The sequence below is a fragment of the Coregonus clupeaformis genome, unplaced genomic scaffold, assembly GCF_020615455.1.
Source record: "Coregonus clupeaformis isolate EN_2021a unplaced genomic scaffold, ASM2061545v1 scaf0179, whole genome shotgun sequence".
In the NCBI taxonomy this organism is placed as follows: Eukaryota; Metazoa; Chordata; class Actinopteri; order Salmoniformes; family Salmonidae; genus Coregonus; species Coregonus clupeaformis.
The window spans coordinates 521089-548338 of record NW_025533634.1 but is presented as its reverse complement, the minus strand read 5'-3'; the positions used below and the strand labels follow the sequence as shown (position 1 = coordinate 548338).

Below are 27250 nucleotides of genomic sequence, written 5' to 3'. Positions count from 1 at the left end.
ATCTGTTTGCACAATGTGGTCTCACTACTGGAGTCCCACAGGGCTCGGTTCTAGGCCCTCTTCTCTGTACACCAAGTGTTTTAAGTCCAGTTTACCTCAGTGCTGTTCCCAAGCCACCAGAAGTAGCTGAGGGTCCTGGAGTGGATTGGCCAGACCACTGCTGTTAGGTTTACTTCCTTGTTCTTGATGACCACAAATTGAGCCAGCAGCTGGACATGTTCCACAGCACCTGATACAAACACAGAGGATGATTCAAACTCAGCTTTGGATGATTTAGACTCAGCATTGGATGATTCAGACTCAGTATTGGATGATTCAGACTCAGTATTGGATGATTCAGACTCAGTATTGGATGATTCAGACTCTTTATTGGATGATTTAGACTCCATATGGGATGATTCAGACTCCATATGGGATGATTCAGACTCAGTATTGGATGATTCAGACCCAGTACTGGATGATTCAGACTCAGTATTGAATGATTCAGACTCAGTATATGATTGTAATTACATGGATATTTTTTCAGACTACCTACTTTACAATATGAAAAGCACTCGCACATCAAAATATTATTTTTAGAGGGGCGTGGGAAAAAAGAAATAGAGAATTAAGAATTAGAGAAAAGAAAATCCCTCACACTGCGCTTGCCAGTATAACTTATCATTATCACTGGGGTAGTGTGTGGGTCTTCTTTTCAATAAGACTACTTTAGCTGAAAAGGGAAGTTGAATGAAATCTTACTCAATAACTGTCATAATGTTTTATAGTTTTGATGGAATTTACTTGAAGAACAAGATTTATTCTAGACTTAAAACACATTGGCGTTGTCATGTTTTTGTCATGATACCTTGTGATTAATATTGTGGTCTCCCATGCTGAGACCGTAATGGAAGCTGACGTGGGTAACGTGGCATTACCGTCATCTAAGCGGTGAAGTTTCCTATAGCGGAGAGATATTACACGGTATTTTAACAGTAAAACTCTGTTGTGACTCTGCGCTCTAGCGTGTACGTCTCCGCCTGGGCTTCTGTTAACTCTTATCCTCTTTAACTGAGACTAATCTTTATCCTTATCCTAGCTTTCAAACGCATGCAGTGTATGTGTGTGTCTGTGTATGTGTGTGTGTGTGTATGTTTGTGTGTGTTTGTGTGTGTGTGATGTGTGTGACAGAGAGAGAAAGCGTGTGTATCTGTGTGTGTGTCCCTTCTAAGCCTGTGTCTATGTGGATGTGTATGTGCATGTGTGTTGAGTGTGTGTGTGCAGGCGCATGAGTGATGTGAGTCATTTGGACAGGCTCCCTAAACTGTGTTTGGTGTTAAAAATATTCCAATTGGAAATCTGTGGCGGCATCGTGCTTGGCACATCGCTAAAAGCATCGCCTGCACGCTCTCTCCCCTGTGAATTACCTCAAAATGTACCAAACTATGGAGAAAAAAACACCAGCAGAATCAATGCCATCAGAAATATCAAAGTACACTGATTGAAAGTATCTTGGCGACCAGAGACAACATTTAAATGGCACCTTCACGTCTCTTGTTCAAACCCCCTCGTCTCTTGATCAAATCAAGAGATGAGGGGTGCAATTCAAACACTGCACCGCAAAGAGCTGGATAATTCTTGAGCCTTTTAGACATAAGCATGTTATATTTGTCACTATTATTTACTTGACATTTGGTTTGTTCATTACAAGATGATAAGTGCAAGACAGCATCATTGTGCTGTACTATGTGCAAAGCATTCTGGTACTTTGCCTATAACTGGCTCCATTGTACACTGCTCTATAATTAGTAAGATGGTTATTTACAGAGAAATATGAGGCGGAGATATTCAATTATGATCCTTGAGAACCACTTCACTGTTGTTTTCCATCCTTTCCCTCCAATCAGGGACTGATTCAGACCTGGGTCACCAGGTGAGCGACTACTCTGGCCAATCAATGGCCGACGTCACAGTAACTGACCAATTATCTACCAGGTGCAGTACAAAAGAAAACCAGAAGTACTTCAGTCCTCGATGGCGGGAATTGAATAGCCCTGACACAATAGCTGAATGTATAGAGGTGACGTACATGTAACATGGAGGTACAAGGTGGTGGTATAAAATCCCAGGGTGTTCTCCTCCAAGGCCGAGACACGGAATATCCCAGCCGTCTTGTAAACGTGTCTGATCCCCTCTTCGATCCAGCTCAGGTTGGAGTAGGAGACTGCCGTGCCATCTCCGAAATCCAGTTGGATGTTGGTTCTCATTGAGTCACCCTGGAAAGCAAGTAAAGTCTCACCTAAGGACTACAGATGAAGAAAGAAAGAAAGAAAGAGTCCCAAACATCATTATTATTTAAAAACACACAAGTCCATTGTATTTGAGAGCCCAGCCAGATGCTTGTACTTGTGTTTATTCTAGACTTAAATACATATCATTGTTGAAATGGGGTTCAATACAATGCCCCAAAACCACAGTCCCACTCAGTAATCAGCACTCAGCATGCATGGACACAGGCAGGGCATCATTCTTTGTTTTTGTCAAAAGTCCAACAGCTGGTGTTGTGACACATCTACATTAGCATGCATCCTGAGTCTGACATGTTACATAACACCACTGGGAGTGTCTGGCTCCTGTGGTGTGTGTGTGTGTGTGTGTTTATGTGCACGTACGTGTCACTGTTGTGTGTGTGTGTGTATATGTGTGTGTGATGGAGAGAGAGAACCACAGGGAGGTTGAGGCAGTGTAGTAATCAAGAGACAGTAGGGTGGCAGGTACACTAGTCAACAGACTGCTGGGTTACATTCACACACAGACACAAGAAGTCAGAACCAGCCGAAACATTTGGGATGCATCATATTCTGCCCGACCGTGAGAGCAGCGTGATTGCCTGTTACTGCTCATGAGGTGTGTGTGTGTGTCTCTCTCTCTCTCTCTGTGTGTGTTTGTGTAGGAGTGCTCTGCCACTGCAGTATCTGCAGCAGGTCTACTCAGGGTGGTTACATCTGGCACTTCCCTAGGATCAACAGTCAACACACACACACATATACAACAAGTGTTGTTGGTGGCTCCAGCTGCCGCTGCGACCAAACCCTCCCACTTATCCCGCCCGTACCCTGAGAGCAAGCACAACTAACTCCCAGCCTCCCCGCAGCACATTGTAACGCAATGCAATTGGGATCTTTATTTGTAACACTGCATTCGCACGAGGGGGCTCCGTTCCAGCAACAAACACAACAATAGCAAAATGGAAAACCCATTACACTCTCTCTCTCTCTCTCTCTCTCTCTCTCTCTCTCTCTCTCTCTCTCTCTCTCTCTCTCTCTCTCTCTCTCTCTCTCTCTCTCTCTCTCTCTCTCTATATATATATCTGTTTTGCTTCTTTTCAAGCGCAGCAGAGTGTGAAAACACCGTAGGGTTGGCTGTGTGTGGGGGAAGGATCTGGGGGTAAATTTCACGCCATTGTACCCAGAAAATTGTAAACTATGAATAAGCCTAATGAAGAAAGGTAGAATAGAATGGAAGAAAAGGGATAAGAGTGGCGGCTATTGTGTGGAACTGTAATGGCCCACAATCCTTTGCCAAAATGGCACTCGGAATGGCACTTAGGTCTACAGTGGCGTCGATGTCATTCAGGCTTTTGTTGGTGTCCGTTGTTGACACTCTGTGGACATTTCTAGTTCTCTATAGAGGTGTCCTGGGATCACTAGCTAACCTGCATGAGACTGATGCTGGCATGCTGGCTTAATGTCACGCTTTGTGTCCGTGGCTCTGTGTGTGACTCAGAGGGCCACCAAATCCGAAACGCATAATAGGGTCTGGACATCAGTGCTGGTTGACAATAAGGGGTTTTGTTAGTTCAGATCCAGACACAGCAGGACTGTTTACAGGACTCTTGTTCAGGTGAATGTCAACACACTAAGGATGTTGTAAACGGTGTGATGTCAGTGCTGTCATGCTGACGGTGTGTCATACCTGTGTTCAAATAGTTTTTGCTTTCTTTCAAATGCTTTGAGCATTTGATTGAGCCTGTCTGGAGAGCTAGATGGACGGATTTGCATATTTAGGACTTTTCCATTGGTTCTGGTTGGTGTACACATGACATGCTATAAGGTAGCTAATGTACAGTAAATATGGTTGGTGTACACATTATATGCTATAAGGTAGCTAATTTACAGTAAATCTGGTTGGTGTACACATGACATGCTATAAGGTAGCTAATGTACAGTAAATCTGGTTGGTGTACACATTATATGCTATAAGGTAGCTAATGTACAGTAAATCTGGTTTGTGTACACATGACATGCTATAAGGTAGCTAATGTACAGTAAATCTGGTTGGTGTACACATGACATGCTATAAGGTCACTTTGTGATAATGAAATCTTGACGTGTGACACTACAGATCCTATCCCTCTCTCAAAACATCTAAGTTTCTTCCACCTCTCTCTCTCCTTTTTTTTTTAGGTTTTCTGAACACATTAAATATTTAGACCCATTTGCTCTCCCCAAGAAATACTGCCATCTTGGGCTTCATGAATATAAATTAAAGTCTGAATTCAACGGGAGCGAAGGATTTTCCAAATGCATAAGACCCAACGCCATGAGGATTCCTCACCTCCATTAGTCTCCTCAACTCATCACACTGTAATATGACAGCTTGTCCCGGGAGAGACCTCGTGGGAGAGACACTTACTTCTCAGCTGCAGCGCAGGTGGAAAGCACAACCGTACAGAGCAGAGCGCTACCACACTTATTCCACCTGAATTTAATGTGATGTGGTTTAAAAGTGCCTAGGGAGTGAGGGGAGCGAGGCAAGGCCCTGTCCCTAGAAGAAGGCTACTCTGTGTCTATCAATCTATAACAGGGTCTCCAGGGTGCATCTCTCTCCAAGGTCTTTAGCTCTTACTCTGTCTCTGGGCTCGGAGCTCAGTGCCTGTAGCTGTGTGTGGGTGATGTTATGTTACAAGTTACTACTAAACTTTCAGCAGTTGGTGTATATGGGATGACATAACAGGGAAATAATTTCAGCCGTATGCCTGGAGAAACATCCATGTTGAACATATGGGAAACACATCAAATATTTCACTCAGTAACATAGGTCTACATTGAGTGAGTTGTGCACCACATGCTAGTATTACTTTTACAACCATGCATACCAATACAAAACACATTGATTTTTCATTCCATTGCTTAAGGTAAAAATCAATGCAACTCATGACAGTAATGTATACAACGGCATCCATTTGGGCTCCTAGGCCCAGAACAATGATATACAAAAAGGAGGCCATTTTGGCTTTTGGCCAAGCCCTACCTCATCTAGATGCACCAGGAAGGTGACGTTGGTTCCCAGGTCGGCGGTAAGCTTGCCCTCTCTGGTGGAGAGAGAAAGGCCTTTTGGAGCCCTGTTGGGACACATCTGCTTCCTGGGTGTGTACATGTCCTTGACTCCCTTGATGCAGTTGTTGGACACCATTTTTCGGTACCTTAAGAAGATTCCATATGAATGAGTTAGGACATGTTTAGTGTGGTTTACTGAGGTTATGGCTTCATGACGCTACTTGTTAACAAGGCTAAGGTATTGGTCACGTTCATCAATGAAGCTGACAAGAAATCGCATATTTTTAATTTTTTACCTCAAAGTGATTGTGGAAGTGACAGAGCTAGTGAACAAGACTTGCTATTCTTTGACTAAATAAAAAAATGCTTAGTAACTACTAAACAAAACATTACGTTTAACACTGAAAGTTCATGTTTGACACAAGACGTACAGTAGTTGTCGGTCACATTGACAAAACTCCAAAATGCTTACTAACTCCTAGACAACACTTGACTTTTAACCTTAGGGACGCAAATTAATAAATGAAAGATGTACCGTTCTCCTCAGACCTCAGACATCCTGAGGCGTCCTAATCTGTGTCCTAGGACTCCTGACAGTGCTTTGTAGCTCTCAGCAGTACACTATGTCACTCAGTATAGATCTACTGTCTGGTGAATGACTCAGGCCTGAATAGCCAATATCACTATTCACACTAGGAGCCGTGCCAGTGGGTGTGACACCCTGACAGTGTTTCATTACAGTGGGAAGATGGGAAGATGATGAAGCATTGGCCAACCTATACAGAGAGATACTGTAGCTACTGTAAGCTTTAATGTGTTTTTGTAGTTCTCTTTTGGAATGTTTGATACCTATTCAGGCTTTTTATCATGGACCATATTATGACCAACATAATGCTTTACAAAATGAAATGGAAAACATTCTAAAAACACAGAAAAATATTTTACCTTTCGTTGAGCAGAAATATACAGAAGGGTTGCCTTCACTTAGAATAGACAACATAGAAACGCTACAAAATAGTGTCCCTATGTGCAACTCACCCTGTGCTGTTGAGGTAGTTATGTCCTTGGCTGCAGCTCCTTGATACAACAGATGGGTTGAACCAGAACGCTGGTAGACAGTTCTCTTCTCTACGCCGTTCAAAGCCATAATCACTATAACAGATCACATACAGAATGAGATCAATATCAACACTTTGCCTCTAGCTACTCTATTTGCACATATCAACTTCAATTACCTCATACCCTGCACATCAACTCGGTACTGGTACCCATTGTATATAGCCATTGTAAGTTATCGTTACTCATTGTGTATTTATTATTATTTTTCTACATTTTTGTCTCTGCATTGTTGGAAATGGCCCGTAAGTAATCATTTCACTGTTAGTCTACATTTGCTGTTTACGAATGTCACGCCCTGACCTGGAGATACTGTTATTCTCTAGGTAGTTTGGTCAGTGTGTGAAACTCTGTTAGAATTTCTATGTTTAGGATCTAGATGTGGTGTTTCTATGTTTGGCCGGGTGTGATTCCCAATCAGAGACAGCTGTCGCTCGTTGTCTCTGATTGGGTATCATACTTAAGTAGCCTGTTTGCCTACCTTAGTTGTGGGATCTTGTTCCGTGTTAGGCTTGTATGTGTATAGCCTGAGGACTTCACGTTACGTTGTGTCTTGTTTTGTTTATGTTTATTGGGTTAAATAAACATGTATGCTTTTCACGCTGCACCTTGGTCTGACCCGTCTCTCAACGATCGTGACAACGAAGCATGTGATTAATACAATTTGATATGATTTTGATCCAAAGGACATACAGTATTACTGTGTTATATGTTACAGCTTCTCTTTCCTATTCCCTCAGCACAATACATATAATAGCATTTTTTTTGCATTGCAACGCATCATTATTATATATTGATTGGGCTGCAGTTGACAAATGCTCCAGATCAGCAGAGGTACGAAGACTGAGCCCTGGGGGACTCCATGTCAACACAGGCAACACAGGTTGACGTTAGCTACCTCCCAATCACAAAGTGATTTACATCGGGCAAAGCAGGTTAGGCAAGTGCCCATTCTAATAATGACGCTGTCATTGATTAATCAATTAATTACCTAGCCAGACCTAACAAAGAAGCAACGAAGCCTGAGGTCCCTCTAGGACTCCCTATGGACGGGTCTGGCCTCAGTGTGATTAGGAACCTCCCCCAATTTATTGACAGGCTGTCAAGTGAAGTTATGATGTTATGGTTGGTCGGGATAATAGTTATAAGGGACCAAGTGAGTCCAATGAGGGTACAGTGTCCAGTTAAGGACATTACAGCACCACATAATCACAGCTTTGGTAATGCAAGTCAAACAAAAGCATTGTGTCCAGTTTAGTACATTATAGTCGTGCAGACTCCTATGATGTTTTGGTTACACATTAATACTAATCTCTCCTCACTTATTATTAGATTTTAGATTTGAGATTTTAGTCATTTAGCAGACGCTCTTATCCAGAGCGACTTACAGTTTTAGTGAGTGCATAAATTTTTTCATACTGGCCCCGCGTGGGAATTATTATTAATACACTATATCAAGTGTTATATCAATGTATATACACTGAACAAAAATATAAACACAACATGTAAAGTGTTGGTCCCATGTTTCATGAGCTGAAAAGATCCCAAAATGTTCCATATGCACAAAAAGCTTATTTCTCTCAAATGTTGTGCACAAATTTGTTTACATCCCTGTTAGTGAGCATTTCTCCTTTGTCAACATAATCCATTCACCTGACAGGTGTGGCATATCAAGAAGCTGATTAAACAGCATGATTACACAGGTGCACCTTGTAATGTGGACAATAAAAGGTCACTAAAAGGTGCAGTTTTGTCACACAACACAATGCCACAGATGTCTCAAGTTTTGAAAGAGCGTGCAATTGGCATAATGACTTCAGGAATGTCCACCGGAGCTGTTGCCAAAGAATTGAATGTTCATTTCTCAACCATAAGCCACCTCCAACATCGTTTTAGAGAATTTGGCAGTACGTCCAACCTGCCTCACAACCGCAGACCACGCGTATGGCATCGTGTGGGCAAGCGGTTTGCTGATGTCAACGTTGTGAACAGAGCGCCCCATGGTGGCTGTGGGGTTATGGTATGGCAGGCATAAGCTACGGACAACAAACACAATTGCATTTTATCGACAACAATTGAAATGCACATACGAGATCCTGAGGCCCATTGTGAAATCAATTTTTTTTAAGGTATCTGTGACCAACAGATTGCATATCGGGTGGGCATTCCGTGTGGGCATTCCGCCTCGGAGGCGGATCCGGCTCAGGGCGTGACGACCTCTCACTCTTCGCCTCCCTGTTGCGCCCCTGGTCTGGTCTAGACCTCGGCGCGTTGCTTCCCCTCTCCTTCCTCCCACTATACTCCAAGCCCTGTCTGGACCCTGGTGTGGGAGACCCCGAACCTGGAGAGGGGCTGACGTCTGGGTCTGGACTGGAGCCGCTGACCGGAGCTGGACCGGTGGAGCGGACTGCTCAGGCTCCCGACTGGAGCCGCTGACCGGAGCTGGACTGGGCACCGGTGGAGTGGACTGCTCTGGCTCCGGAGTGGAGCCGCTGACCGGATCTGGACTGGACCCCGGTGGAGCGGACTACTCTGGCTCCGGAGTGGAGCCGCTGACCGGAGCTGGATCAGGCACCGGTGGAGCGGACTGCTCTGGCTCCAGGCCGTGCCGGACTGGACACACGCACCACTGGCTTGGTGCGAGGAGCAGGAACAGGCCGGACCGGGCTGGCGACGCGCACCACTGGCTTGGTGCGAGGGACAGGAACAGGCCGGACCGGGCTGGCGACACGCACCACTGGCTTGGTGCGAGGGGCAGGAACAGGCCGTGCCGGGCTGGCGACGCGCACCACTGGCTTGGTGCGAGGGGCAGGAACAAGCCGGGCCGGGCTGGCGACGCGCATCACTGGCTTGGTGCGAGGGACAGGAACAGGCCGGACCGGGCTGGCGACGCGCACCACTGGCTTGGTGCGAGGGGCAGGAACAGGCCGGGCCGGGCTGGCGACGCGCACCACTGGCTTGGTGCGAGGGACAGGAACAGGCAGGACCGGGCTGGCGACGCGCACCACTGGCTTGGTGCGAGGAGCAGAACTGGGTTCCTTTATTAACCCCCGCTCCTTCTGCTGCCTAACACTTTCCTTCTCCCTTTTAGCCTCCTGTAGCCTCGTCATCCACCCCGTGTGCCCCCCCAAAAAATGTTCTTGGGGTTGCCTCTCGGGTCTCCGTCGTCGGCACGGTTGGCGCCGTTTCACCTCTCCTGCCTGGGCATCTACCTTCGCCCATGGCCCTTTCCCTGCAAATATCTCCTCCCATGACCACCATTTGCCCACCTGTGTCATGGCTATTCGCTCCTCCTGGGCACGCTGCTTGGTCCTCGTTTGGTGGGATCTTCTGTCACGTTCGTTCATAGACGGGTCAGACCAAGGTGCAGCGTGATATGCATACATGTTTATTAGAACCGAATAAACAACGACAAAAACAACAAACTAAACGACACGTGAAGTCCAAGGTACACAAACAACATACCTCACACGGAACAAGATCCCACAACCCACTAGTGCCAATAGGCTGCCTAAGTATGATCCCCAATCAGAGACAACGAGCGACAGCTGCCTCTGATTGGGAACCACACCGGCCAACATAGATCTAGACATACTAGATCTAAACATAGAAAATACAACATAGACAATCATAACAAGGAATATACACACCCTGACTCAACATATAAGCGTCCTCTGAGTCAGGGCGTGACACCAGGGGAGGGTCAAGTAATTTGTAATCGATTAAATGTCATATTGCTCAGGGTTTGAGAATTAGTTGCTTATTATAGTATCTCGATGTGTGCCTGATGACGCCCCTCATCCCTGATTCTCTGCTGTGCGCGCAATATCAAGTGCGCCTAGTGTGGTCTCAATAAAATGATCCATAGCCTAAACTATATGTTATAGGACTAGGCTACATGAAGAGCATGCTAGGAGAAGTACAGGGCAAAGTTATATTTGTAAGAAAATGTACTTCCTTCCCGAGTTTTGAAATGGAAGACTAGGCCTACTGATGTCCTGTTTAGTTTGAGACGGAGAGAGCAAAGATGAAAATGAGGACTGGAGGTGAGCTTGCTACTGATATAATTGAAGCTATTTATCAGAGTTATTGACCTCACAAGAAGCCATATTCTAGTAATTTACATACCTTACATTACCATGAAGCAGCAGCAGTTTAATTTGACTTTACTAACAACAATAGGGCTTTGTTTTGAAGCCTATTTCTTCCTATTCAAGAAATAAGAGGTAGACCTGTTTGACAGATGGAATTATAGTCAACTATCCATAGACTTTGTCAGCCAATTCCTTCAGTCACCGTACACTCCTTATATATCTGTGTCAGTGAAGGGCTTGTTGTATTAAGTTAAAACCAGGGCTCGAATAGAGGGGGTATGTGAGGGTATTGTGGTTTTTGTTAAAGAAAATAGCTAAAAGCATAGGCCTACCCCCTTGTTAACTTGTTGTTTTGGGGGAAATATATCCGGACCTGATTATATAAAGTGATCTATAATGACACGTTAGTCCGCAACGCTTTATGCTAGAAACAAGCTGTAAAATGCCGGGTAAAGACGTGACTCTGATGCATAGGGGATATCTTGTTTGTTTTGTCTCTATGACATTCAGAGGCTGTGCTAAAACCTTCTATAGCCGAGGAGACAATAAATGTACTTGGGAAGTACTGTGTGATTCTATCACTATCAAATGACGTTCAACCTTTCAACAGGCTATTAAAAAACATTCTAACTCTAACATCAGTCAGGAGCAAGCCAGTTAGCCTAAGAAGGAACAGAAATGTATTTTTATTTCCAGGCTATAGCCCGCCATTTAAGAAATCAATTGTGAAACATATGTGACATGCCTACAGGCTGGCAGGAGCGCTCAGCATTTCAACAACACATCAACAACAGTACTTCAACAACATGCTTATACATTTCGCATTTTGGCTGTATAATATATATATATATATATATATATATATATATATATATATATATATATATATATATATATACAGTTGAAGTCGGAAGTTTACATACACTTAGGTTGGAGCCACTCCACAAATTTCTTGTTAACAAACTATACTTTTGGCAAGTCGGTTAGGACATCTACTTTGTGCATGACACAAGTAATCTTTCCAAAAATTGTTTACAGACAGATTATTTCACTTATAATTCACCGTATCACAATTCCAGTGGGTCAGAAGTTTACATATACTAAGTTGACTGTGCCTTTAAACAGCTTGGAAAATGATGTCATGGCTTTAGAAGCTTCTGATAGGCTAATTGACATCATTTGAGTCAATTGAAGGTGTACCTGTGGATGTATTTCAAGGCCTACCTTCAAACTCAGTGCCTCTTTGCTTGACATCATGGGAAAATCAAAAGAAATCAGCCAAGACCTCAGAAAAAAAATGGTAGACCTCCACAAGTCTGGTTCGTCCTTGGGAGCAATTTCCAAATGCCTGAAGGTACCACGTTCATTTGTACAAACAATAGTACGCAAGTATAAACACCATGGGACCACGCAGCCGTCATACCGCTCAGGAAGGAGACGAGTTCTGTCTCATAGAGATGGACGTACTTTGGTGCGAAAAGTGCAAATCAATCCCAGAACAACAGCAAAGGACCTTGTGAAGATGCCGGAGGAAACAGGTACAAAAGTATCTATCTCCACAGTAAAACAAGTCCTATATCGACATAACCTGAAAGGCCGCTCAGCAAGGAAGAAGCCACTGCTCCAAAACTGCCATAAAAAAGCCAGACTACGGTTTGCAACTGCACATGGGACAAAGATTGGACTTTTTGAAGAAATGTCCTCTGGTCTGATGAAACAAAAATAGAACTGTTTGGCCATAATGACCATTGTTATGTTTGGAGGAAAAAGGGTGATCTTACAAGCCAAAGAACACCATCCCAACCGTGAAGCACGGGGGTGGCAGCATCATGCTGTGGGGGTGCTTTGCTGCAGGAGGGACTGGTGCACTTCACAAAATAGATGGCATCATGAGGAAGGAAAATGATGTGGATATATTGAAGCAACATCTCAAGACATCAGTTAGGAAGATAAAGCTTGGGGACAATGACCCCAAGCATACTTCCAAAGTTGTGGCAAAATGCCTTAAGGACAACAAAGTCAATGCCCTGACCTCAATCCTATAGAAAATGTAAAGGCAGAACTGAAAAAGCGTGTGCGAGCAAGGAGGCCTACAAACCTGACTCAGTTACACCAGCTCGGTCAGGAGGAATGGGCCAAAATTCACCCAACTTATTGTGGGAAGCTTGTGGAAGGCTACCCGGAATGTTTGACCCAAGTTAAACAATTTAAAGGCAATGCTACCAAATACTAATTGAGTGTATGTAAACTTCTGACCCATTGGGAATGCGATGAAATAAATAAAAGTTGAAATAAATAATTCTCTCTACTATTATTCTGACATTTCACATTCTTAAAATAAAGTGGTGATCCTAACTGACCAAAGACAATTTTTACTAGGATTAAATGTCAGGAATTGTGAAAAACTGAGTTTAAATGCATTTGGCTAAGGTGTATGTAAACTTCAGAGTTTAAATGATGTCAATTAGCCTATCAGAAGCTTCTAAAGCCATGACATCATTTTCTGGAATTTTCCAAGCTGTTTAAAGGCACAGTCAACTTAATGTTTATGTTTATTTTTATTTATTTTTTGTTTTATTTTACCTTTATTTAACTAGGCAAGTCAGTTAAGAACAAATTCTTATTTACAATGACGGCCTACACCGGCCAAACCCGGACGATGCTGGGCCAACTGTGCGCCGCCCTATTGGACTCCCAATCACCGTCGGTTGTGATACAGCCTGGAATCGAACCAGGGGGTCTGTAGTGACGCCTCAAGCACTGAGATGCAGTGCCTTAGACCACTTCTGACCTACTGGAATTGTGATACAGTGAATTATAAGTTAAATAATCTGTCTGTAAGCAATTGTTGGAAAAATTACTTGGGTCATGCACAAAGTAGATGTCCTAACCGACTTGCCAAAACTATAGTTTGTTAACAAGAAATTTGTTGAGCGGTTGAAAAACGAGTTTTAATGACTCCAACCTAAGTGTATGTACATTTCCGACTTCAACTGTATATATATATATATATATATATATATATATTTTTTTTATTTTTTTTATTTTTTTTCTTAGCATTAAATGGAAACACGAGTTTGGCCATTCTTTGGTTTGAGGATCATGCTGTGAGCTATGCATGACTAGTTTGTTAATTTAGCCTAGCAGATGCTCTTATATTCCCATGCCCTAATCACAGTCAACACAAATCTATTTTGTAACAACAATATCATGGAATAAAATAGAAATTTAGAGTTTCCCAAATGAAACAAAGTTACAAGTGCATATAGGCCTACGTGATGATATGGGACTGCTGTGTTAATCAACAAATGGCACATTCATTGATGATCAGATACTTCAGTGGTAACTGGTTCTGTTGAGCTACATTTGTACAGTTGATAGACAACTTTAGCACTGTTCCAAACTTAGACTATCCTCTTTTTTAACAATAGCATGTATAGATTCATGCAGCGCTTTTATCATAATATATATATTTTCACCCCTACCCAACTTCCTGTTGAAGAGGTCTTACCTTGTTGTGAAGGTGCCATGTCTGATAGTCTCCTTCTGTACATTTCCTGTTGAAGATGGACTTGTAGTCTATCTTGATAAGCTGCCACTCTGACCTATGGCTGAAGTGTCCAAAAAACCTTGAGAAAGCAAAGTAAGATAACCTCACTGTTCCTTCCTACCCCTGCTCCCTCCTCTCCAAAAGGAACTGGGTCCCAAAAGAACCGAGGACAAAATAACATCATCCCCCATCTCTAGATCATTTATCACTACTATGTCATCCCTCCATTCCTCCATCGTCCCTACTCACGTCATGATCTGGTTCTCTGTCCCGGCCTCCACCAGCATCCCGTCCACGAACAGAGGCACCAAGGAGAAGCTATGTCTGGTCCACTGCCGCCCCTCATCAAAACTGATCCTGGAACAGAGTGACAACACAATAACACATCAAATGAATCCCAAATGGCACCCAGGTCCTATAGGGCTCTGGTCTAAAGTAGTGTAGGCTGCTAGTAAATAGGGTGCCATTTGGGATGCAACAAATCCCATCTCATGCAGTACATGACCAAAAGTATGTGGACACCTGCTCATCGAACATCTCATTCCAAAATTATGGGCATTAATATGGAGTTGGTCCCCCCTTTGCTGCTATAACAGCCTCCACTCTTCAGGGAAGGCTTTCCACTAGATGTTGGAACATTGCTGCGGGGACATGCTTCCATTCAGCCACAAGAGCATTAGTGTGGTCGGGCATTGATGTTGGGCAATTAGGCCTGGCTCGCAGTCTGCATTCCAATTCATCCCAAAGGTGTTCGATGGGGTTGAGGTCAGGGCCCTGTGCAGGGCAGTCAAGATCTCCCACATCGATCTCAACAAACAATTTCTGTATGGACCTCACTTTGTGCACGGGGGCATTTACTTGCTGAAAAAGGAAAGGGCCTTCCCCAAACTGTTGCCACAACATTGGAAGCACAGAACCGTCTAGAATGTCATTGTATGCTGTAGCATTAACATTTCCCTTCACTGGAACTAAGGGAACTAGCTCGGACCATGAAAAACAGTCCCAGACCATTTTTCCTCCTCCACCAAACTTTACAGTTGCCACTATGCATAGGGAAGGTAGTGTTCTCCTGACATCCGCCAAACACAGATTAGTCTGTCGGACTGCCAGATGGTGAAGTGTGATTCACCACTCCGGAGAATGCGTTTCCACTGCTCCAGAGTCCAATGGCGGCAAGCTTTACACCACTCTAGCCGACGCTTGGCATTGCGAATGGTGATCTTAGGCTTGTGTGTGGCTGCTCGGCCATGGAAACACATTTCATGAAGCTCCCGACTAAGTTCTTGTAGTGATGTTGCTTCCGGAGGCAGTTTGGAACTTAGTAGTGAGTGTTGCAACTGAGGACAGACGCGCTTCAGCACTCAGCGGTCCCGTTCTGTGAGCTTGTGTGGCCTAAACTTTGCGAAATAGCCAAATCCGCTAATTTGAAGAGGTGTCCACATACCTTTGTATATATAGTGTATCTCTGAGTAAGAGTGGTGATCTAGGATCAGTTTTGCCTTTTAGATCATAATGAATGAGACACAGACCGGGGAGATCTGATCCTAGATCAGCATTCCTACTCAGAATACGAGCCCAGATGCTCTCAATTACAGTGAGTCAACTGGGTTCATGGAAGATCAGTGGAGTGAATAGTCTCCATAGACAGTCAGCCACTGAATCTCAGGTTGTATGTAATTGACTACAGTTAACACACGTTCTGCTGAATAGAAGTAGAAGAAAAAAACAGAACTCTCTGACTATCAAAGCTTGGAGGCATAACAACTTGAAGGGAAAACAACAACGTCATGGGTCTTGGGTTAACTTACAGTCTATAGCGAGGTGGTGAAGAAGAAAAAACATAGGACATTACAAACCGGAATAGAACCGTTTCATGTTCTAACGACTACAAAACAGGGGTGGAGCGGTGGGGAGAGACACATAAAAAAAGAAAATGAGATTGGGCAACTTTCATTCTCCGGGCCTGTTCTCTATTGATTCTGACAGCTCATCAACATCACTTCAGATGTTAGAACACTTGAGGACTGTGTGTGACAAGGTTGGGAAGAACACTCAACAATGCAGAGTCTTGCACTAGGATACAAGAAGCATCCCCCTTGTTGCAGCTTCCATCCATACCTCCCTCAGCCAGCATGCCTTCATCTGGCTATAAGTTCAGACAACAGACAAAACATTGAAACACATCTAATAGGAGGATACCAGCTGGGAGGAGAGAAAGAGAGAGAGAGAGCGCGAGAGAGAGAGAGAGAGAAACCACGGACGATTGGCTCCTACAGCGCTTGACTGGGTTCAAACAGTATTTATTATACTTTAGCTGCCCATTACTGAGCTTGCCTGGCCTAATGGATCCAATGGAATTGGCCCAAAAGTGCAAACCCCGCCCATATGGCACTCCTGAAAATGAAAAGGCTCAATTAAATTCTGAAAGAAAACAAATACTATTTGAACCCTGGTCTGCTATGAGGGCTTCTACTGTGTTCCTTTACTCAACTAGTGCACTTAAATAGTCTAGGAGACACAACCAGGAAGGAAGGGCGTCCTCCACACTTGACTGGTGCTAAAAGTAATTTCAAAAAAAAAATATAAAGTGATATAAGAAGAAGAGAAATGTGGTTTCAGTTGAGTTGTTCTTCACTGAGGCAAAATGTGGGCGCTCCAATTTAGAAGAGGATGGGCAATGTGTTAAAGTACTAAAAGGGGGAATTGGTGAAGAAACAATTTAGTATCTTTATTGCATATGTTTGTGCTTTGCAAGTTGTTCCAAACTTGAAAACTGTCTTTAATCAACAGATAAAGTTACATAACATTTTTGACATCAATAGAAGTATTAACATGTTGATTTGGTTTAAACCTACTGTAAATGTCTGGTGGGGACGGTTGGTTGTTTCACAGCGACTAGGGCCCCTCCTTTATCCAGAAATCAGACTTTGTGTTTGTCACGAGAATTTCTATCTCTAATTAATCAAACTTAATGCTCTGAATAATTCCCAGAGGGTGTAAATTCTCTGGTTTAATCATGAATTAAACAAAGGTCCGCCACCAGCAAGAATGATCTGTATTTTTATTCATGGAGAGCTCTGGCGCCTAAAACATAAATACAGCTTTTATATCCCTTGACACACAAAGGCACTTTGCTCCGCCCACCTATAAACCGTTTCTTAGTCCCCTTCACCCTGGAATACTTTCAACAGGTTCTAACTCCCCCCCTCTGTTAGTGGGTTGACACTACATTATAACTCTAACACCGTTCACACATTTATACTGTATTTGGGTTGAAATCCTTTAGTCATTATTCTTAAAATACAAATTAATCTATCAATCCACCCCTTTGACTAAATGTTTTCACATTCGGGATAAATGTATTTACAAGCATGATTAATCTCAGAGATTACGTCAGAACTAATAAACATTTCATCCAATGGTGGTCTTTCAGGGTCAAAATCCTCGTCATCCACCAAGCCTGGAGGATCGTTTTTCACATTCCCCTGGTCAGAGTCCGGAGTCGGTCCATCTCTCATCATTGTTGAGATACTGCATTTCACCAATGCCTTACTCACCAATCCTCGGACACAGGGAATAAGACAACAACCACATAATACAAGAATACCCATACAAACACTGACCGCCCCTAAGATGGTGGCTGCTATGGTTTTCCATTTACCAACCATTTCATCAAACCACCCTATCCACGATGTACTAACTTCTGAGTTCTCAGTTCATTCTTCACTTAGTGCAGTTAATTCTGCAAGAGCTCTGGTGACTGTCCCATCCAGTGTGGTGTTGTTAGGGATAAATGTGCAACAATGGCTTATCATTCTATAGACATTGGCCCTTTCTGCCTGATCTAGAGCCAACCTCTTTTACTAAGTCATGAGTGGGATGGCGGATAATTTCAGAAATCCCTTTTACTGCATCCCTAGTCCCGCCAATAAATCGTTGTTGGTCGTAATAGATATAATTAATCCACTTCACAATCTTGTTTATTGTCACCCACCAGAAAATGTTGTGGTAAAACCCTCCCATATTTGATTCATAGCTTTGTATTCGTCTGGAACACCCCTGGGGATGCCTATACCATATATCCAAATTTGGTTATTTCCTTCCTGACCTATATTTCTTCTCCTCCTGATTATTCCTCCTGTCACTGGTCTTTGATGACTAATTCTTACACGTTGGACCAACAATACTGGGGCACAAGTACCCACCCATCCTTCTGGTAATGTCTGTCGAATGCTCCCTTTGTTAGTACATGCCCACCACACATCAGTCAGAGGGATGGTAAGGTTCATAATTTTTCCCTCCCCCCTCCCCTATCTAAATCAGTCACATTAATTATCTCCTTACAGCCATCAAAATCACCCAAGTTACGGGTGCCATTTCTATGTCTGTAAGACTGGTATTCGCCAGGAGTTAAAGTGAACCTAGGTGGGCAGGCCGAGTAAGTCAACTTTGCTAGCCCAATTCCTGTGCAATTGTGCTCTTTTTGATTGGACCCCAGGTCTAATACACAGGTAAACATTTCCTTTGGCACTGGGGCGGTCAACATTGTCGGTCGCCCAATGGAGCATGCATAACAATTGGTCTCCCCCAAGGCCCTAGCAGTGTACTTCATCCACTTTAACCAGAGATTTTCATCCGGGACTCCCTCTACTTCCCCTTGGTTCCATTCTTGGAGGAGAAAATATTTTATCGTGGACGGGTTAGTTGAATTGACTCCGTCATCCTTTGACTGATTTACTTGGTTCATCTATTTCTGGACAGCTAGTCCCTATCTTAAATTATCCTATCCAGTTTCCTATTATTACTATCTTCCTGATCTTATTAATAAATCAATGATCTAGGCAATAGCTGTTTCGCATTAGATTGGGCCTTCCTCTGATTACTGCAGCTCATTGCATTAATTTAGTTTCAAATACCAACTTGTTGTTTATTAAAGCATAATAAAAATGAAATGTAAATGTAAATGACAACATTTGATAATATCTCAATTTACTTCTATCCCGTAAAAGTAATCCAAGATTAGTACAATTGACTAGCAACAGGTATCTTTCATTCAGGGAAAGCTCTCTCCCTCTTCTGTTATTTTAATGTTTCAAATCCTATTATTACCAAATTATAATCTTCTTCACACTTTTCACAGCACTATAAATTACCCTCAATTTGATAAAATAAACCATCCCAAAGTCCTCCTCTCATGCCCCCAGAACCACCAGTGTGGATGACCAATCAACACCAGAAAGTCAAAACAGAGCCCAGAGGCCATTGAAATCACCCAACAAACCGTTCTATCCCACAGCATAGTAAACACCACCTATGAACTGTTGAAAAGCCCCTAAATTCAACATAACAACCCTTTATAACCATCATACTAGGTGTGTTGTTTTCTATTTGAAAAACCCAATTTGAAAAACAACAACCACAAATAGCCAGGCCCCACTTAATTTGGTAGCTCACTTTTACGACCTAAATACTGCCTAACTTCACTACTGCTCCCCCTAGCCCTTGGCAACATTCCAATGAGATAAGCTAATCTCTTTCTCCTGGTTATACATTTTGTCAACCTTCAATTACCATCAGTAATCTAAAGATGGTAAGTACACACAAAACATGATACAGATATCCCCAGTCCTAACTCATCAATAATCGTTTGTATCAATCTAATTCCTCATAACTAATCTCACAATGATTATTGAACCCCTAAATATGCTCCATGTGATCTCATCTCAAATGATCCATTATCAATTATTTTACCAACACCATAGGAAAATCTGTCTCCCCTTCTATTGTTCCTTTCGCCCCTGTAAATGTCATTTTTCATTCATTAGCCAATACAATCACATACTCCGTGTAAGTAAGACATTATATTTTATCCCAGGCATTCTCTTTCTATTAATTTAATCATTGCAACCTGTTGCATTGATGTTTTTAAAATATAAACATATTGTTTAATAACTTCATACTTATAACCAATGTTTATTCAATCATCATCCTAATAGTAAAAACGATATCCCATTGTTCACGTAACGAAACCAAATTATCGTTTTAGAATTCACCACTTATTTTTATACACCACTTGTGTTACCCAACCTATACAATAAAGTTATAACCATTTGAATGTATCAAAGCACTTCCTTCCAGTCAAGTATTTAGACCTCTACTTGAAATCTTACAGCTCAATCTAACTCGCTGGTCTGTCTCTATTTTTTCCCGCTAACCAGAGCAATAAATTATTCTCCTTTGTCCTCAACTCAATTTTCACAGCTCTATCGCCATTTCAGTTCGCTATTCAATTTCTTTAACTGTTCTCTCTGATTCGGCCCTAATTAATAAAACAAATACTTGATATCGTTGATAAGCATACATTTAATGATATTCCTATCATCTGAACTATGTACTGTCTCTCACCCCCCCCGCTCCTTCCTACACAACGGGGGAGGCGCGGGGACCTGCCCTAATCATCTTCCTTCTTAGGGAATAATGTCATTCGTACTTGTAACATATTTTCATAGACCTATCTAGAATACTTCTAAAGCTATCTAATTCAACTTTTAATACACGTAAAAACTCTCTCTCCCTACACCCATTCCCTATTGAATAAGTGAGTCTTTCTATTTAACCCCAACCACGCTTCAAATCTTCCATTCAACATCAATGAACCAAATACTCAGTAGTATCCGGTTACCATTCATACCAGCCGTTGAATTCACTCATACATACAGATTTCACCTTATGCCATTGAAATGCCCAACAAAACATAATAGTTCAATGGAACCCTCTATTGGCTCTCTACTATTTATACCTTACTTCTATAACCACATTAGTTATGGTTGTCACGCTCTGGCTCCGGGACTCTGTATGTTGAGCCAGGGTGTGTTCGTTTCTTTGTGTTCTGTTTCTTGGTTGGGTTGTTCTAGGTTGTTGTATTTCTTTGTTTGAGTGACTCCCAATCAGAGGTAACGAGTGTCAGCTGTTGGCTCGTTGTCTCTGATTGGGAGCCATATTTAAACTGTCTGTTTTCACCTTGTGTTTGTGGGTTTTTGTTCCTAGTCAGTCATTGTCACTGTGGACTTCACGAATCGTTATTTGTTTTGTTGTTTCGTGTTTCGCTTTAATTAAATAAAGCATCATGTTCGTGCAACACGCTGCGCTTTGGTCGACTCCTTTCCAAGACGATCGTGACAGAAAAACCCACCTTAACCAGACCAAGCAGCGTGTTCAGGAGCCATCGCTGGCAGATCTCCGTGGCAACCTCGACTGGATCAAGCAGCGTGACGAGGAGAGAGGATGGACGTGGCAGGAGATGATTGCGAGTCTGGCAAGAGGGAGAGAGGCCTTGGCCAAGGGGAGAGTCCCCCAGGAAATTTTTAGGGGGGGGCTCACGACGTCGGGGCAGCAGGTGTACGGGTTAGAGTGGTGCAAAGCGTTGGCAGAGAAGGCCGCCAGGTTAGGGGGGCCACTGGGCACAGAGGAGAGGGAAAGTGTGGAGGCACGGCGAGAGGTACTGGGGTGTGTTACCAGTCCGGTCCGGCCCGTTCCTGATCCCTGCGTGGGGCCAGTGGTGTGTGTCCCCAGTACGGTCCGGCCTGTTCCTACCATTCCCACCAAGTCAGTGGTGCGCGTCGTCAGCCCAGCCCGGCCTGTTCCTGCCATTCCCACCAAGTCAGTGGTGCGCGTCGTCAGCCCAGCCCGGCCTGTTCCTGCCATTCCCACCAAGCCTACGGGGTGCGTCGCCAGTCCAGCTCGGCCTGTCCCTGCTCCAAGCACAAAGCCTACGGTGTGCGTCGCCAGCCCAGCCCGGCCTGTCCCTGCTCCACGCACCAAGCCTACAGGGTGCGTCGCCAGCCCAGCCCGGCCTGTCCCTGCTCCAAGCACAAAGCCTACGGTGTGCGTCGCCAGCCCAGCCCGGCCTGTCCCTGCTCCACGCACAAAGCCTACGGTGTGCGTCGCCAGCCCAGCCCGGCCTGTCCCTGCTCCACGCACAAAGCCTACGGTGTGCGTCACCAGCCCAGCCCGGCCTGTCCCTGCTCCACGCACAAAGCCTACGGTGTGCGTCGCCAGCCCGGCCCGGTCCGTTCCTGCCACTCGCACCAAGCCAGGGGTGCGAGTCGTCAGCCTGGTTCAGCCCGGTCCTGCTACTCGCACCAAGCCCGGGGTGCGAGTCGTCAGCCTGGTAAGACCGGTCAGCTGCTCCACAACGGAGCGTAAGCAATCCGCTCCATCATTGTCCAGTCCAGATCCAGCCAGCGGGGTCAGACCGGACCAGGGGCGCTATGGGGGGTTGTTTGGAGGGTGGTGGGCAAGGCCGGGGCCAGAACCGCCGCCGAGGAGGTATGCCCGCCCAGCCCTCCCTTGTTTAGCCCTTATTGAGGCGCGGTCGCAGTCCGCGCCTTTAGGGGGGGTACTGTCACGCTCTGGCTCCGGGACTCTGTATGTTGAGCCAGGGTGTGTTCGTTTCTTTGTGTTCTGTTTCTTGGTTGGGTTGTTCTAGGTTGTTGTATTTCTTTGTTTGAGTGACTCCCAATCAGAGGTAACGAGTGTCAGCTGTTGGCTCGTTGTCTCTGATTGGGAGCCATATTTAAACTGTCTGTTTTCACCTTGTGTTTGTGGGTTTTTGTTCCTAGTCAGTCATTGTCACTGTGGACTTCACAAATCGTTATTTGTTTTGTTGTTTCGTGTTTCGCTTTAATTAAATAAAGCATCATGTTCGTGCAACACGCTGCGCTTTGGTCTACTCCTTTCCAAGACGATCGTGACAATGGTCCGATTATCCATTAAACCTTATCACATAACCTTATCACATAATCAAACAACGGCACAACCTTAAACTCATATGGGGCGGCAGGTAGCCCAGTAACCAAGAGCACCGTGTCAGCAACCGAGAGGTCGCCGGTTCCAATCCCCGAGCTGACCAGGCGAAAAATCTGCCGATGTGCCCCCGAGCAAGGCACCCAACCCCAATTGCTCCTGCAAGTCGCTCTGGACAAGAGCGTCTGCTAAATGACCAAAAATGCAAATGTAAATATTCTCTACTTTCTCACCCATGACGTACATCTACGTTTGGGTGAGAAAGTTCATACGTATATATCGTTAGAAATGTATAGGTACCTCTCAAATAATCGCTTCGTGGTGTTTTTAGCCAATTCTTAATCGACACAAATTACTTCTTCAAACATTTTACCCGTGGAACCAAAAAATAGACTGTCATTTCCCGGACATTGCCCTTTCCCTTAGCTCTGCAGTCGCGATGGTTATGACCTGTTTTGTTACAGTATTTACACGGGGCCTTACACTCTCTAGCAAAATTCTCTATAGTCTTTCCTAACTCTCCAAAAGCCATACTCTTGCTGTGTCTAGCCCCTCCCCTAGCTGTTTCTTCAAATCCGTTCCACAGTTTAGCCTCTAATTTCTCCACATCGAGATGCCCAATAAATCCATACCTCTTCTCCCAAATGGATCCATAAAAGATATTTCTTCGATTCCCTTAACACAATGCTATATCTTTCATCCCCCGTTAATTCTCAAACCTCTTTAGAATATTTATTTCCCATGGTGGAAAAATAAGAAATCCCCCCCGTTTAGTAATAATTCAATCCAGAATTATTTTCCTGGGACATATTATCTGGTGCGACTCTTGAGCCAATGTTTATGATCTGTTTTGTAATTAACCATTTAAATTATCCAACCCGTAACCCAGAGTTTTTTAAAACCCCAGTTTCATGAAAGGGATGGGACAACCATTTTCTTCTCACGTGACCTATTTTAGTCCCTCCCTTGAAACAATTATCACGTATTTCGATGGACACGATGATAATTATCTCCCTTCCTGTTTATATTGTAAACACTGTACCCCGTACAATCTCAATATTAACTAGTTTATTTTGGTGATGGCCATTCACCTTGAGTCATTTCAGACCCCCTTCCTCCCTTTTAATTCTCTTATGAGATTTTGGTAACTATTCTCTGCCCTCCGCAAGAATTACTATTCTCATACAAGTTCAAATAATTACACCAAAATCCATGAATACAAATTACTGACCTTCTCCTTGCAGTTCGGATTTAAATGCTTTTTCAAACTCGTTAACGTCTTTATCGTTCATAAGATTCATCACCGGCCTGTTTATAACCTTAACGTCGAAGGCCAGGTCTATTCTATACGGATGCTATCATCCGCCCGTGCACGGTTTTCGGTGTCCTCAGAACGATAAAGATGTATTTTAAGATCTGGCTCGAAGGACCATTTGTCACGAGAATTTCTATCTCTAATTAATCAAACTTAATGCTCTGAATAATTCCCAGAGGGTGTAAATTATCTGGTTTAATCATGAATTAAACAAAGGTCCGCCACCAGCAAGAATGATCTGTATTTTTATTCATGGAGAGCTCTGGCGCCAAAAAACATACATACAGCTTTTATATTCCTTGACACACAAAGGCACTTTGCTCCGCCCACCTATAAACCGTTTCTTAGTCCCCTTCACCCTGGAATGCTTTCAACAGTTTCTAACTCCCCCCCCCCCTCTGTTAATGGGTTGACACTACATTATAACTCTAACACCATTCACACATTTGTACTGTATTTGGGGTGAAATCCTTTAGTCATTATTCTTAAAATACAAATTAATCTATCAGTGTTCCTCCTCGAATATCTGAAAGGGGACACAGAGGCAATTCAATATAATATAATATTTACATACAGTTTTTATCATATACCTACTGTACACATTTATCTACTGCAGTTTACAGCTGAATACTGAGTTTCAAAACACTGATCAAAAGTCAGAGACAGCAGTACATGTCCAAAATACTTATTCTCCAGACTACAATATTCAGTGTTTTCCTTGAATGCCTTAGATTTAACCCCCAGATTCAGACTAAACTCACCTGTTTCCAGTTGTTACCAGCATCAGATGAGATGAACATTCCAACGTTATTGTACGACCGCTCAGACCCAGTATTCCCTGTGGTAAAAATACAACAAAGAACGAGTTTTGAGCTGCATCGTGTTTGTCAGGTTCACCAACTGATCTCTGCACCAGCTGACTTGTGTGTGTGTGTGTGTGTGTGTGTGTGTGTGGGTGTGTGTGTGTGGGTGTGTGTGTGAGGGCGCAGGGTCGAGTGATGAACTGGGCCGAAGCAGAGGGTTGTGTAGAGATAGCGGAACACACACTCACAAACAAACATCATCTGTTGTGTCATGTGTCCTCAGTCTGCACTGGCCCACTTAAATAAACTGGGTGACTTTGCGTCACCAAAACCTAACATCTCTGAGTAAGACCAACATCAGAAGTGTGATAGTGTGTCTCTGGCCAGATTCAGTACAGTTATACAGGCTCACAGTGGCTTAGGGATCTCACAGATCCAGTACGAGATTAGAGGATAGGAGGAGAGAACAAACTATTGTTTTTGTGACAGAGCAAAGATTATTTGAGGACAGAGATCAAGAAAGCAGATTATTTGGTTGTTGCTAAAACACAATATTCTTTCCACACAATCGATGATGAGTTGTTTATAACAGGACTTGCATCATATTATTTACAAATGGAATTTCAGTGCTGACTGGAAATGATAGACAGCTATTCTCTTTTTGTACCATTTCCTAAATTTAATAGATGTCTTTCTATTCAGCCAAATGAATTCCACATAAGTGGACAATAAGGTAATCTAATCTAATCTTATCTATCAAATGGTCATTCTGTATTCTCTCAACTGTGGCCACTTTAATTCCTGGTGCTGAGGCCTTGGTTGATATGCTGCCTGACAGGTAGGGGTTTTCAAATGTCTGCAGTTGGAGATGGAGTGAACAGAAGGGCTGAGGGGTGAGAAATGACAGACAGTCCATTATATTTGACGAAGCCATTATACACTGGTCAGTCAAATCCCCAATGTTACATAGAACACTACAGGGTTGATCTTTATAGGTGCACAAAGTATATGCTTTTTGTTTCAAGAGAAGGTCCTTTAGATAAGGAAAAGAAAAGCTGCTATGCTGTCTTTATCAGGATTTCATCTCAGAAACCCTGAAGATACTGCCTAATAGAATCCTTTTGATTCTGAAGTCTTCCAGTGAGTTACATTTACACCAAATGCTAACATAGTCAGGTAACTATACAACAAACTATATTTGGTTAACAAAACATGAAAAAATCTAAACACAACCAAGCCAATTCCCGCAGCCTCCCTCTGAAAAGCCATGCTGCGTCTCCATAGTTTGTCGTAATAATATAGAGACATAGGGATGATTTTGTATCTGTTCACAGAGCTCCCACAAAAAATGTCCGCTTTCATCTTTGCCAATTGATAGCGTGACATTGCTGTAAGGACACCAAGGGCAATGGGATTTAACAGGGTAATCAAAAGAAATCTGTAATTAGAACGTCACGTGAATGCACAATTGTATTCAACCTGTAGCCCACTCAGCGCACGCCGTGCAGCCTCCACAATTGCCTCCCTAGGCTTTTAAGCAGTATGAACTCTTACTGCTAATGTCTCAAAGTTATTTCTCTACATAGTCATCCTTTACAGTCGCCTCACGTGGGATAAAAGGAAAGATAGGGCACATAAATTAATAATAACTTTAAATAATAAGGAGTGTGTACACAATTCATCTTCATATCATAGCTTAAATGTGATTATGTAAAGTAATTTCCCTTCCCTTAAGATGAGTAAGCAAACTCCCTTGAGTGTGTGATGTAACACACAGTTATCATTGATGTACATAACTTGAAGGGAACTGAACACATATTCCTTTACTAAAATGAACTTTCAATCGAGATTCTCTATTGAGTATGCCTTTTTAGTCCTGGAGTAGGCTTAATCTGGGTCTAGGAAAGCACCTCAGAGTTCAGGCAGTCTTAGATCATGTATGATTACCACAGCGATGAGCCTTCCCTGTTAGCTTCAGTATAACTCACCAGTACACAGTGGATGTCGTTGCCAGCCAGGTCTGTCGCCGGGGCCTGCAGTAACCTCCAATCATGGCCCTTGTTGTAGGTGATGTAGGTCTTCACCTGGTTGTCTAGCCTCCTGTTAGCGATCAGCATGCCTTTGATACCTGCTACCTAGGGAGAAATAGAGAACAAATGCTAAAACAGACGCTAAAACTAGCCAATCCAACCACCAAAACAGATGACATGGTGTTTCTTCATTTTCTTTGTCAAGCAGTAAACAGTACC

The 27250-nt window shown here is 43.4% G+C and overlaps 2 protein-coding genes across 2 annotated transcripts in view; both read right to left on the bottom strand.

The window, feature by feature from the left end:
- Positions 1 to 6457, bottom strand: part of LOC121554094 (VPS10 domain-containing receptor SorCS3-like) — a 12536-nt gene extending 6079 nt beyond the window's left edge. The window contains exons 1-4 of the mRNA XM_041867550.1: positions 6357 to 6457; positions 5293 to 5464; positions 2069 to 2285; positions 96 to 229 (exon numbers count right to left, since the gene is read on the bottom strand). Of these exons, the coding sequence (XP_041723484.1) occupies positions 96 to 229; positions 2069 to 2285; positions 5293 to 5454 (513 nt within the window). The 5' untranslated portion in view covers positions 5455 to 5464; positions 6357 to 6457. The remainder of the gene's footprint in view (positions 1 to 95; positions 230 to 2068; positions 2286 to 5292; positions 5465 to 6356) is intronic.
- Positions 6388 to 27250, bottom strand: LOC121554093 (VPS10 domain-containing receptor SorCS3-like). Its single transcript, XM_041867549.1, has 5 exons — positions 26990 to 27250; positions 24960 to 25036; positions 14328 to 14435; positions 14040 to 14157; positions 6388 to 6470 (listed from the first exon to the last, which is right to left on the bottom strand). The coding sequence occupies exons 1-5, from the start codon at positions 27116 to 27118 to the stop codon at positions 6468 to 6470; spliced, it is 435 nt and encodes a 144-aa protein (XP_041723483.1). The 5' UTR covers positions 27119 to 27250; the 3' UTR covers positions 6388 to 6467.

Bases quoted from the DNA above. Each gene is read 5' to 3' on its own strand.
- LOC121554093 (XM_041867549.1), bottom strand. From the start codon at position 27,118: ATGCTGATCGCTAACAGGAGGCTAGACAACCAGGTGAAGACCTACATC. The intron at 25,037-26,989 runs GTGAGTTATACT...TTTTTACCACAG, and splicing joins ACGACATCCACTGTGTACTG to GGAATACTGGGTCTGAGCGG. The intron at 14,436-24,959 runs GTGAGTTTAGTC...ACTCTGTTCCAG, and splicing joins CTGGTAACAACTGGAAACAG to GATCAGTTTTGATGAGGGGC.